The 12,481-nt window shown below is 36.5% G+C and overlaps 1 protein-coding gene across 1 annotated transcript in view; it reads right to left on the bottom strand.

Annotated features, from left to right (window-relative positions):
* itga11a (integrin, alpha 11a) overlaps positions 1-12,481 on the bottom strand; it is a 48,975-nt gene that overhangs the window by 24,386 nt on the left and 12,108 nt on the right. The window contains exons 3-10 of the mRNA XM_060859581.1: positions 6,747-6,859; positions 6,211-6,302; positions 5,357-5,471; positions 4,884-5,011; positions 4,493-4,641; positions 4,064-4,208; positions 2,297-2,462; positions 1,951-2,021 (exon numbers count right to left, since the gene is read on the bottom strand). Of these exons, the coding sequence (XP_060715564.1) occupies positions 1,951-2,021; positions 2,297-2,462; positions 4,064-4,208; positions 4,493-4,641; positions 4,884-5,011; positions 5,357-5,471; positions 6,211-6,302; positions 6,747-6,859 (979 nt within the window). The remainder of the gene's footprint in view (positions 1-1,950; positions 2,022-2,296; positions 2,463-4,063; positions 4,209-4,492; positions 4,642-4,883; positions 5,012-5,356; positions 5,472-6,210; positions 6,303-6,746; positions 6,860-12,481) is intronic.

Here is a 12,481-nt window from a genome sequence, read left to right as displayed (position 1 = left end):
TGCATGAGGTCTCAGAAACAGCAAAGATCAACTGGCTGCAGGGCCACTGCACATTTTCCAGTGGTTTGTGCATAGCGCAGCACCACAAATACCCTGTAACCCACTGGAACAGTTTCTAAATCAATATTAGAGTGATCCAATAACTCCCACTTATTCCAGGACATAATTCTTGGAAAGGTCATGCATGTGTTTTGAAGACTGTTGCCATGGAAACTGTGCAAACTCAAACCAATTTGTATTTGTAGTGAGATGTGAATACACATTTCACAGAGGAGAAGAATGCAAACTCTACAGTAAATGCAAACCATGCATAATGCCATGATTGGAATAGTCAGAGTGGCTACAATGGGTATACTGTATAAGATGATAGAACTTGATCTGTTGGGTTTATTCTTTGAGCTTTTTAACTAAAGAAAATTACAAAAACATTAAAATGAATGTGAGTCACCACATGATGCATTTAGCATTCATTAATTCAATAATTACTGTAATGGCTTAGGGTTAAAAAAACATTATTAAAAAATGCTGTATGGATTCCTATTAAATGAGTTGGAATTAAGATGAGACTCGGTAAGGCTCAGAACAAACTGTATTTTTTAAATTACATTGTAATTATTCCCTGGATGTGATATTTCATTATGATTTTCAAGATTTATCTAATTTAATGATGCATACCACTTACCAGTTTATTCAGATGAAAGTGAGTTGAAATATCCTATTTTAATTTCCTAACAATGAATCATGGAATATGTGAGAAGGTATTCTCCACTATTGGTATATTGGCATGTTAGATTATCAGCAATAAGGATTATATGAAATGTTATGATGTCATTCAACAGAACTATTGCATTGATCTTTTGTTTTTCAAATGCTATGGTATTAACAAACATCTGGCTGGCTTAGTTTTTCCATTATTCACATGTTCATGCATAATTAGTGACTGTACTTAACTAGATGTTTGGTGTTATTAGATCATAATAGCATAGTTAACTCTGTTATACTGAGTTAAACTGTACTCATTTCACCAATAGCTGAAAAAACATAAATAAGCAATTAAGACCACATGGAACATTGGAATATGTATGCCCAGAGCCATATTTTAACAGGCTAGGTCCCAGTCTCAGTGAAAACCATCTCAGCAATTGTCAGACACTTTTCGCCTAGATCTTCAAGTTTTTTCCTATATATTATCCCTCTTGTCAATATTCAGGTTGCTTCTTATTAAGCAAGTGCTATTCCAGGCATTTAGTTTAGAGACGAATGAGATTTCCAGCCTTTCTAGTCTTACCATCTGCAGTTTTCCTATCTATCTCATTCCCACAAAAATCAAACGATTATATACTAATGATTCCGACAGCAGGTCAGGCCTCATTTAAGGTAACGAATCGGAAAATTGAAGCAGTTGCATCAGCACTGTGTCTTAGACAATAACGAAGTTCCAGCTAGCACTGAGATTTGGAAAGATAAAAACAACAGGTACAGTCTGGAAAGAGCTTTTGGTTTTAGGATAAATGGCTGATGATGGTTACAGTAGGGAGTGTGGAATTTTCAAGGACAAGCCAGCTGTGTCAACTCATAAGCCAAGCATTCTCAGTGTGCTATCAGTTGCAGGCCGAAAAGAAAAATAGACCGGGGGAAAAAGTACTACTATTCTCTCTGTCTCTCTTGTGAAACACTTCCGCTTCTACTTGCTACTATTCCTCCCGTCGGAACAGGAAGCCAGGCTGTTTTATTTACATCTTTTGGAAAGGGGATCGGAACAATCTTTCACTCTATCTTCAGGGACAGACAGTAGGGAGTCACAGATCATGATGACCTTAAGATTCACAGAGAGAATGGGGGTTGAAGTTAGGCAGGGCAAGTGAATAAAAAAGATGTGGAAAACCAGTTTGTATACTAAAGGAATAGAAGAGACCAGACAAACATGGGCAAACAAATAGCTATGCTTACCTCAACAACATGTGTGGAGAAACCAGCCTGAGACATCTGGAGACCAAATGCTGTTCCGTTCTTACTGGTTCCTAGAATTAGAGCCAATAGCAAGCTTAGAGGGAGGTGACAATCTCCTTTACTGGGTTAGAACTCCCTACACAGTATTTCAGCTTACATCTTAGAGTATCTTAAGATGAGTTATGACACAGAACATAATTCAATGTGAAAAGAGAGTGCTTAAGGTTTTCTCTGAGAGATTTACATTGTGACCCACTGTGGAGATGGTGTGAATGTTTTACAGACTGCAGCTTTTCAATGTAGTGTTGATATAAAACATCACAGTGTGCAGTGCCCTTGTAGCTACCCTCCAAACTGAATATCCTCTCCCCCAAAGCGTCGACGATGTCTTTCAAGGCAGCTTCATCAGTCACATTGAAGAAATGCTTATCATCAGGATCAGTGGCAATGTCTTTGATTTCTTTAAGAAAAGCCTTTGCATCAATTCCTCTGCGGTTGTAATAGCCAAGAACCTGGAAAGAAATAGTGTAGAGAGAGTAAGAGAAAACTTCCACTCATAGATTATTTGACTTTCTCGAGCCATGGGCAGAGCTGGCCAGTTTTTGACAAGTGACTCCTTAGCTGGGATATACAAGACCGAATTATAAGGAAACACCAACTACAATATCTCTGAGAAATTAAAGTAAATCCCTCATTGCCCAGGATTTTAGGATTTTCACTGATTGTAATGTTGTGCAGGAACATGTGTCGTTAGAAAAGAAAGAAGCAGACTATTCCCTGACTCCATTGACTACAACAAGCAAAAAGCTGAGCAGATATTGGCCAAACCTTTTTACATTACCAATATTAACTATATTAAGGTATAATATTGAATTGCTTAAGTTTGATTTTTTGCTAATGTTGTGTAATTATATTAAACTCATAACCCTAACATGCTTCATAAGATGTAGCCTTACGCTAACTATGCATTTTTGTAGCTTTCTAAACAAATAACTAAAACAAATGCTGCTTAGATATGTGCCTTTCATGTTTGATGGAAATCCTACATAAAGAGCTACTGTAGACCATAGAATGCCACCCCAAGTAAGTCATTAGATCAAATGGACTCCATTGTCAAAGGACTTGGCTATACCCAATCTTCCACCATTGTGCTGTTTAAAAAACACACACCTATACTCTAAGAACAAATAGTTATTTTATGTATTTGGATAGGTAGGCTATCTTAGCTGTTACAAGTTCTACTTGGATTCCTTTCTGATACAAAAACCCTCTGGTGGAGGTTCTGCATAGACTTAATGGATCTTTAGAGATACAAAGTGAGTAGCTCTTATGATTCCTTGTATATTTTATTATATGAAGGAAATGGATCCTGCTAGCACCCTAAAGGGTTTTCAGCTTTTCCCTTTAAATGATATTTCTAAATAGGATTTTATAAAGATGCCCAGATCCAAATTTTTCATACTCAGAACCTGTAACTGTCCAAAGAGCCAGATAAAACTGGGGCAAATAGGGACAACATTAACTACCCTAATCTAGATTAAATGTTTATCTAAAAGTGAACTCACTTCATGCACCCACCTTTTGGCAAATCGTTCATTGAAAAAAGGTCACAACCAACACCCCAATATATTCTTTGGTTTGCCCGAAGAAATCTAAAGAACTCTTGAGAAATACTTATACCATGTAACCACGTAGCTTATTAAAGTATTTAGCATTTGGAACATTTTTGTACAAACTAAACTGTCTGCTGTGGTGTTCTTCATGAAAATTGTAAGAATTCCCACAGAGGAAACCAAAGAGCACTTTAGAGTGCTTAAAAAGATTTCTAAACAATATTGTAAGTGTACCTTCTGAGCTCTAACACAGGATATTGAGAAATCTAGCTACTTTATGTTAGGATAATTATTAGTGTTGCCTTACACTGACCAAGCTGCTCTGGGCTGCAGTTTGTATCTCACCCTGACAATTTTGTGGTTTAATGAGAAGTACATGTTAAAGATGTTTTATCCATTATTTGGATTGGAGCCCATCACATTTTATAAAAAAAAAAAAAAAAAATTAACAAGGAGATTTGAAGGGTATAGATTGTAAAAGAAACATAAAGGTGACTCACAGCAATGGCATATCGAACAATGCCATCTTTCTCACAGTCCTCAATGACCTGCTTCAGGTTGGGGCTGTCATGTGATTCTCCATCTGTTATAACAATCATGACCTTCTTGGCTCCTCTCCTCCCACCCTGTTTAAAGGCCTGAGATCTACGAATAAGCATGATGGTAACAATCAAATCTTTAGCTGCTTAACAAGTAGAAAATTAGAAATGTAGCAATTATAAAGCAAGTACTGCAGTTTCACGTATTCACTACAATTTACATTTAATGTGGGAAGCAACAGTGAATCCTGCAAGTTATATAAAAGCCTTCGCAATTTCCTGCTAGCATAACAAACATACTGCATTTATTACATTAAAGGACTTTGTTTACTTCTTGTAGGTATTTAGCATAACCTCAGCTGCTTATGTATGAGTAGATGTTCATAGTACCGTGCCACACTGATCCCTAATGCAGTGTTGGTCTCCTCTCCACCTCTCTGTTGAATTTGTCGAGCCGCTTTCACCACATCCTCCACTGAGCGGAAATCATTAAGCTGGAACTCAGTCACCACCTTTTCCCCATACTGTACCACACCAACCTACCACATACACACACACACACACACACACACACACACACACACACACACACACACACACACTTAAGTAGTATATATCTAGTAAATATCTCATGATAAAGTATTTAATATGCATCGTACATAAGTGCAGTTGTGCTAAAATTGTGATTATACAGTATCAAGGATATGTTCAGGCAGATAGCATTTGAAAATCAGTTGAAGACTATCATTATCATTACAAAATTCCAAAATGCATACTATACCTGGATCTGCCCTGGTCCAATGTAAAATTTCTGCAGGATGTTGATGAGAAAGTCTTGCACTTCATACCATGGATAAATGGAATTAGATCCATCCAGAACAATAACTATATCCATGTAAGTCTCACATCCTGAAAAACAAAAACATTTGCAATCAAGAGATAATTGCCAATCAGACTGTTGTGACTCAGGTTTGAGTTTTGTTTAGAAACTAAATACCACCAAGTGGAGAAGCTTTCAAGATGTCAATTTCCATGACATTAAGTATGTGATGGCATTAAAGATTCATGGCTTTTAAATGTTTCAGTAAAGAGAACCTTAATTTTTATTGCTCACATCTCGAAAATGTCATGGTTAAGTGCTGGTCAGGATCAAAAAGGAATCTAGAAATGCAAACACAAAGGTCCCCACCCAAAAAAAGGTACCTTCACTAGTTAAGTCAAGGTGCAGGAGGTGTGCAGGTGTGCAAAGCTTACTTTGGAAAGCTGGAGCGATGGTGCGTGAGAATTTAAAGCTGGCGTTGACCCTGGAGCAGATACCTGTGCTGTAGTAGGAGCTACCACATTCGTATGACCATAGAGGACCACATGCCTGAAAGGTAAAGCAAACCAGTCTTCTTCAACCTAATCTCTATCTACCCCAATAACATTGTATGTGAAATTACAACAAATGATTTTGATAAAATAATCGTTTGATTAGAAGACACTTTTACTAAAAGCCCAGAGTCAGTTGCTGTAGTGTAAAAGGAATTAAAATTATAATTGATTTCTAGCGTGTGATTTCTAGCAGCTATGAGCGAAAGTCTTACCAAAATAGCTCTTATATTTATTTGACTAACTTAAGAAAAAAATGTCTGGTTATTCATCCTTTCGCTACATGATCAAATGAAAAGTCAGGCACACCATTGTTTATTTTCTGAGCTACGTTGAATATGCTAATCATCGATATGTTCAAATTCTTTCATTTGAATGAATTATTTTTTAAATGTAGAAATTACATGGCTGAAAGACTTTTTTAATAATGTTTTACAATGTCTAAACAACCAGCTGCTGTTAGACTTTCATTATAAATGAGTCCAAGGAAATGGGCTCTCTGCTGTATTTTTCAGTACTTGTTCAGGGAAATGACCTAAATGACCTACGCATTTTAGATGCAGTAGACAGCAACTAGGGTAAAAAAGTTTAATATCTTAAATACGTGAATTGTTCATTCATTATTCATTGATTATGATCCACCTATCTTAAATCAAAATCTGAGAATCAGGCTTGAATAATTGAATAATTATGTCTGAGATGAAATGACCAAATGACCATTTCACTCTTTAACTCACCACAAAGCTGTTGTCTTTAGGGTTTGATGTGAGCGTCATCCCTAGTCTCATTTTATCTTTCCGTTCAGAGACATTCGTCAAAGATATCTTTCCTTAAAGAAAACAAAATTGCAGAATGATACAAATGTACCACATGTCATTTTCTAGTCATTGTCTGTCTAGCCAGTGTCAGCTAAATCCACAGCATGCAGACTCTGTAAACTACATAACACTCACACAAACACACACACTGCCCACATACCCTGCATTGATATATACAATCCCATAAAGATGTGTGACACGTGCAGGAACAGATGTGGAAATGTATATAAACAGTGGAAAGAATAAATCACACTGATGGTCCCCCCTATAGCTTTTCACACCAACAGCTGTCTGGTAACACTTTACACAAAACCACAGCATTAAGATTCATCCAGTTATTAAAGGACATTATGCGATGTAATATCACTGGCACAGTAAAGAGTTATGATGCATTTAAAGTGTATTTACAGATAGAACTGTACAGACATAAACCACTGAAGTCAAAAACACAGTACCTAAATTGAGCTTTGTGCAGCTGGGGCCCGGGGCTCTTCTGTTTAACGAACATTTATACACATCACCTGTCTGGTGTTGGCCATTCATTTCCAACGGAGCTCCAACCAACAACCTGAAAAAAAAACATGTTAACACAGTTGTGTTTTAAAGACACGTGTATAGGTATACGTTTTGGTAGACTGGTGTACATTCAGGTCTACATTGTTCTAAGATGCTCTTCCCAGTTTGAATATGCACTCTATTTTCTTTTCCCTTTTTTCCCTTTTTTTTTAACATTAAACTATCAAGCCTATCAAGGGAATGCTGAGTGGGAAGCAAGAATACACCGTAGGTGGGATGCTAATCCACATACACATACACATTCACATCGGGTGCATTTTATCTCAGCCAATCTACCTACACACATGTTTTGAGGTATGAAGAAAACCAGAGACCCTGAAGAAACCCATGCAGTAACCTTAGCTCAGGATCAGACCAGGGAACCTAATTATATATACTGTGTCACCATTCTCCCTGTCATACAGTATATCATACCTTACTTGCCTTGTTACTTGTGTCCTATAATTGTGTCCTTATCTATCTATCTATCTATCTATCTATCTATCTATCTATCTATCTATCTATCTATCTATCTATCTATCTATCTATCTACCTACCTACCTACCTACCTACCTACCTACCTACCTACAGTATCTAGTGTTTCCAAACAAAATGAGCAAAAAGAAATCATGTTATCTATTGGTGGACTGCTTGCTATTTGCTCAGTATATGACACTTGATTTTTGGCAGCGTTTTAGAGAAGAAAAAAAAATCCAATACCATGACTAAAATATCATCATATATTTATGCAGACTGAATTCAGCTTAAATGTGTTTTATCAGTGAAAAAGTGTGTGCTGTTATCCACAGTGACACAACACATACTGTACAAATCTCATTTCTCATTAACCCAGGCTTGTAAAAATCGTATCTCCTCTAGTGAGAAAAAAATAGTTAGACTCATCAGCAGATTATTATCTATCCCTACACACACATCTTTCAAACACTTTTAGTCTCAACAATTGTTCTTTTGTGACAGGCACATCAGGCCTTGTGTTAGATCAAATCCTCATAGAGGAATCATTTCACCTTTCAGAGGACACAACTCTATCAGGAGCAATCAGTCTTTATGCATTTAATACAGCAGATATAGACAAATCGTTGAGTCGCAATGAAGGAAGAAAATCCTCTTGAGCTCAACAGTACACAAAATGTTTCGGTCACTGTGGACCTATAAATGTCAGCAGATAACTTTATAAAGCACTAAGAACATTTGGAGTACCAAACATCATGTCTGAGAACGGTGGTTTCACAGCCCTATAAAGTGACCTTGCACCTTTTAAAAGTCTCTAAACACAAAAGACAAACAAATGAGGGTGTAGTAAAGCAATGTTAGCCAAAATGGTTCTGTAGGCTGAAACAGCAAGTTTTTTCTTCTGGAATATCCTGAAGATTTTATGAGTTTTGCCTGCATTTTATTTGCAAGGAAAAATCCTACCATCCAACGTTAGATTTTCATTAAAGTAACAGCTTTTGTCCATTTAATATAGAGATGAGAATTCTTTGACTTTAAAAATAGTCTAATCTTTTAAAGCTTTCTTACTCACATATAAATTGTTTCAGTATATTTGTGGTAAACACCTAATAAAACGTGAGGTCTAGTGCTAAGAGTTTCTTATCCACTACAAAGACCTTTGCCACTTAAGAAGACATTACCCATGGCAAAGACAAATGGTTTTGGATTTCAACAAGCTTCAAACATGTTTAAACATGTCATGCACACAAACTGTTTGATGATGTTAGGGGGCTTCGTATGGAAGACTGCTGAAGTTAACACTGTATACTTGTCTCTTCAGTAGTGCAATACTTGTTTATTACAGATGCAGACATTGCTGCTAAGCTGCATCCCAGAGGTCACATCTCAGGCCCCTAAGCACTGAAGAATAGCTTCTGCACGCTACACATACACTCCTTTTCTGCAAAAAGTAGACTGAGGTTGAATTTCTTTAAAAAAAATATTGTAGGTCTGGTAACAATTTTAACTGAATGGATTCAGATGGTGCTAATATTTTGATGGCTGTGGATATTTTGATTATTACTGACATTTTTGCTGTCTCTGGAACTTTATTTTTCCCAAGAAAGTTCAGCTAAGGATACAGATACCTGAACCCTGTGTTACTGGGAGAGGAAGCTGCTATTTTTCATTGCTTTATGGCCACAGCTAGTGACAAGGCAAGCTGTTAAACCATTTACTGCTCACCAGTTAGGTTCTTCATGTAACAATGCTACCACGAGAGTAGGAGTGCACCTTCAGCTCTCTTGAGTAACAAGAAGCCACTACATGTTCTACCACAGTATGTCCTGGTTTGGAGAAAAATGCTATGAGGCAGAATGGATTAAAGCACCACAAGTGTTATTCCCATTAGCAAATGGAGGGATATGAAGCCAAACTTCTCAGGTATCAAAAGTGAACGAGCTCCAATGACAGGCTGTTTCAACACTTTTATGTATTTACACACACACACACACACACACACACACACACACACACACACACACACACACACACACACACACACACACACATATGCAAACACCCGAAAATCTCCAAATTGTGGTCTGATTCTAAGTAAATAAAAAATGAACTAATATAGGATATCATGAACATTTTCCATGGCTTAGAAATATGAACTGGCCTCAAGAGAACACTAGAAGGCAGTTCTATTTTATTTTCCATCAGCTAAAATCCACATATTGACAACGCTAAAAGTTACTGCATCATCATTTCAGTGCACAATGGTATCTTTTTTACTACCAACACTGATGAAGTATTATTTAACAGCTCCTTTACAGTGAGCTGACCAGTTCACATTGATGGCAATCAATTAACAGAAAAAAAATGATAACACTAAAAAAGGCAGATTAGATTCAAGAATTCTGGACAACGTCAAAATTTCAACCAATTTTTGAAATCATATTCCCCATTTTTCTGTTGTACAGGAAATGGAAATGAAAAAATAAAAACATTAAAAAAACAAATTTGATACAGTCTAAAAAACAAACCACAGTAGGATGTGACATTATAAAAATAACAAATCATTTATTATTGATGATGTTTAGTAGATAATTTAAAGACTCATATATATATATATATATATATATATATATATATATATATATATAGAACTTGTCTTTTAAATCTAGTAACATTTGTTAAACTACAGTATGTATGTTATTTGTTGATGTGGGTTGGACTTGACTATTTTAAATTGGATTTATTGGTCCGGCCAAACTACCCCAAACTGTATGACAATGGTTTGGCCTGTACATGGATAAGAACCAGTCTGTGGTGTGCCTGCTGCTTCAGACCCTCATTACAGCCCATACAAAGCTTAGCACCTGGAAAGAAGGTTACACTAAAACTCATCAGCATTTTCAGACATAGAAAAAAAAGGTAGGATAAAGGCCTATTTCTCGAGAGATTTTAATATTTCTTGTCCCATCTACTTGCCAATGCATCAAAGGCACAATAAACCTAGAAGGGAATTTCTTGTTAATCACACTAAGCTCATATTTTAAACAATCTTTGCGTAGCCAAAGCCTAATTTAAGTTTATTTTTGTGTGCAGGCTCAACTTCAATTCGTATTTAGAACCAGACAAAGGTAAATTGTGTGTGCAGAAGGTGTTTAAACTTGTTCGAAAAAGGACAGATATGATCACTAAAGGAATTGTATTTCAATTGTCCATGCAAAGAATGGAAAATGTAATACAGTAGATATATACTGTATCAGAAGTGCAGATCAGAAAAAAAACATTTCTCAAGTGCTGCTTTACTAAGCTTTAACCAAAATCAGCTGTGTTTCCACTACTGATCTGCTGCTCACTCACAGATCCTTTATTGGTCCTTTTCCCCACCCATTTTTCTCTCAGAACTCGGGTTCTGTTTCTATCTAAACTATCTAGACTGGGTAAATGGTGACAGCAGAAATACTGCATCAGTCTTTATGTTGTCTATAAATTGAAAGTATTTGGCCTTAGGCACTACTAAGCGATTAACGGCACCAGGAATTAGACTTAAAAAGTAATTCATATTAAAAAATAATTGCACAACTCTCTGTTGATATTGAAATGACTAATGCAGAAGGGTGGAAAGGTCACAAACATGGACATGTACAATCCCACAGCTTTACATTATAGTTCCTGTACCTATTGCTATTTACTGCATTTATTAACTTTAAAAAGTTAACATGAACTTTAGGATTAATAAAAATAATATTAACAAGACAAATACACCTGCCTTTTTATTAATCCATTACTAGAACTATGTGATGGCCTGGGAAAACCCATTACATGGTCAAAGTCTGACATTTCCAACTGTACCTGTAGTCTCCTCCCAAAGTATTGGAATACTTTTATAAGGCCAATACTTTTATTTTTGTTATACACTGAAGACATCTGGGATTGAGATCAAAAATGAATATGATAGATCAGAATTTCAGCATCATTTTATGATATTTACATCTAAATATATTAGAATGTGGCAACTTTTGTTTAAACTTACACAATTTACAATGCGGGGGGCACGGTGGCTTAGTGGTTAGCATGTTCGGCTCACACCTCCAGGGTCGGGGTTCGATTCCCGTCTTCACCTTGTGTGTCTGGAGTTTGCATGTTCTTCCCGTGCCTCGGGGGTTTCCTCCAGGTACTCCGGTTTCCTCCCCCGGTCCAAAGACATGCATGGTAGGTTGATTGGCATCTTTGGAAAAATTGTCCCTAGTGTGTGATTGTGTGAGTGAATGAGAGTGTGTGTGCCCTGTGATGGGTTGGCACTCCGTCCAGGGTGTATCCTGCCTTGATGCCCGATGACGCCTGAGATGGCTGACAGGCTCCCCGTGACCCGAGGTAGTTCGGATAAGTGGTAGAAGATGAATGAATGAATGAATGAATTTACAATGCAAGATTGTAGACAGTGTGAAAGCCAGTATCTGATTACAAACTAAACTGATCAGGCTTATGCAACTACATTTAACAAATGATGAGAAAGTCACATTTGTCAGCAAGATTTTAGATATTTTGGTCAGATTGACTGCATTTGTTACAGGCTCCTCAAAAGACTTAACCGGACATGTTAAACTTTCAATACTGTGTTGACAAAAGCTGTTTATTTTATAAACTTAAAGATATACATTTCTGCTGGGATTATTGGCTGAAATTCTCAATTTTGATCAAAACCTAATTTTCTTCTAACATCTTTTTCCATGCTATCCAGGACAGAGCTACAGTGACATGCACTGGGTTTCCCAGATCAGAACATAAACAGTTTATAGCTACAGAAATGAACAAAAATGAAATTTAAGCATGTTATTAAATGTTAATAGCCTATTAAACTATGATCTACACTATGGACTTCTATTCAGCCTCAGGTCTAAACTGGATAAGTTAACAAACAATAATTTTCATGTGTTTTTAATGAGGTGACTCATTAAAAACACATTAGATTTGACTAATTAATGGAATAATATTGTGGTTATAATTTTGCTTATTTTGGCGCATTTGGTGCAAAGTCATATTGTTCATTTTAATTATATGTATTTATGCTCAAGCACATGGTTTGTTCATGTTAACAAATGCATTAAACAATCTTAGCAAAAAGAGACTTAAAGTATTCCCTCGACACTCACTGCATGTCAACAGG

Source organism: Tachysurus vachellii, chromosome 23 (genome assembly GCF_030014155.1).
Source record: "Tachysurus vachellii isolate PV-2020 chromosome 23, HZAU_Pvac_v1, whole genome shotgun sequence".
NCBI lineage: Eukaryota > Metazoa > Chordata > Actinopteri > Siluriformes > Bagridae > Tachysurus > Tachysurus vachellii.
This window is presented reverse-complemented; position numbering and strand designations above follow the sequence as displayed.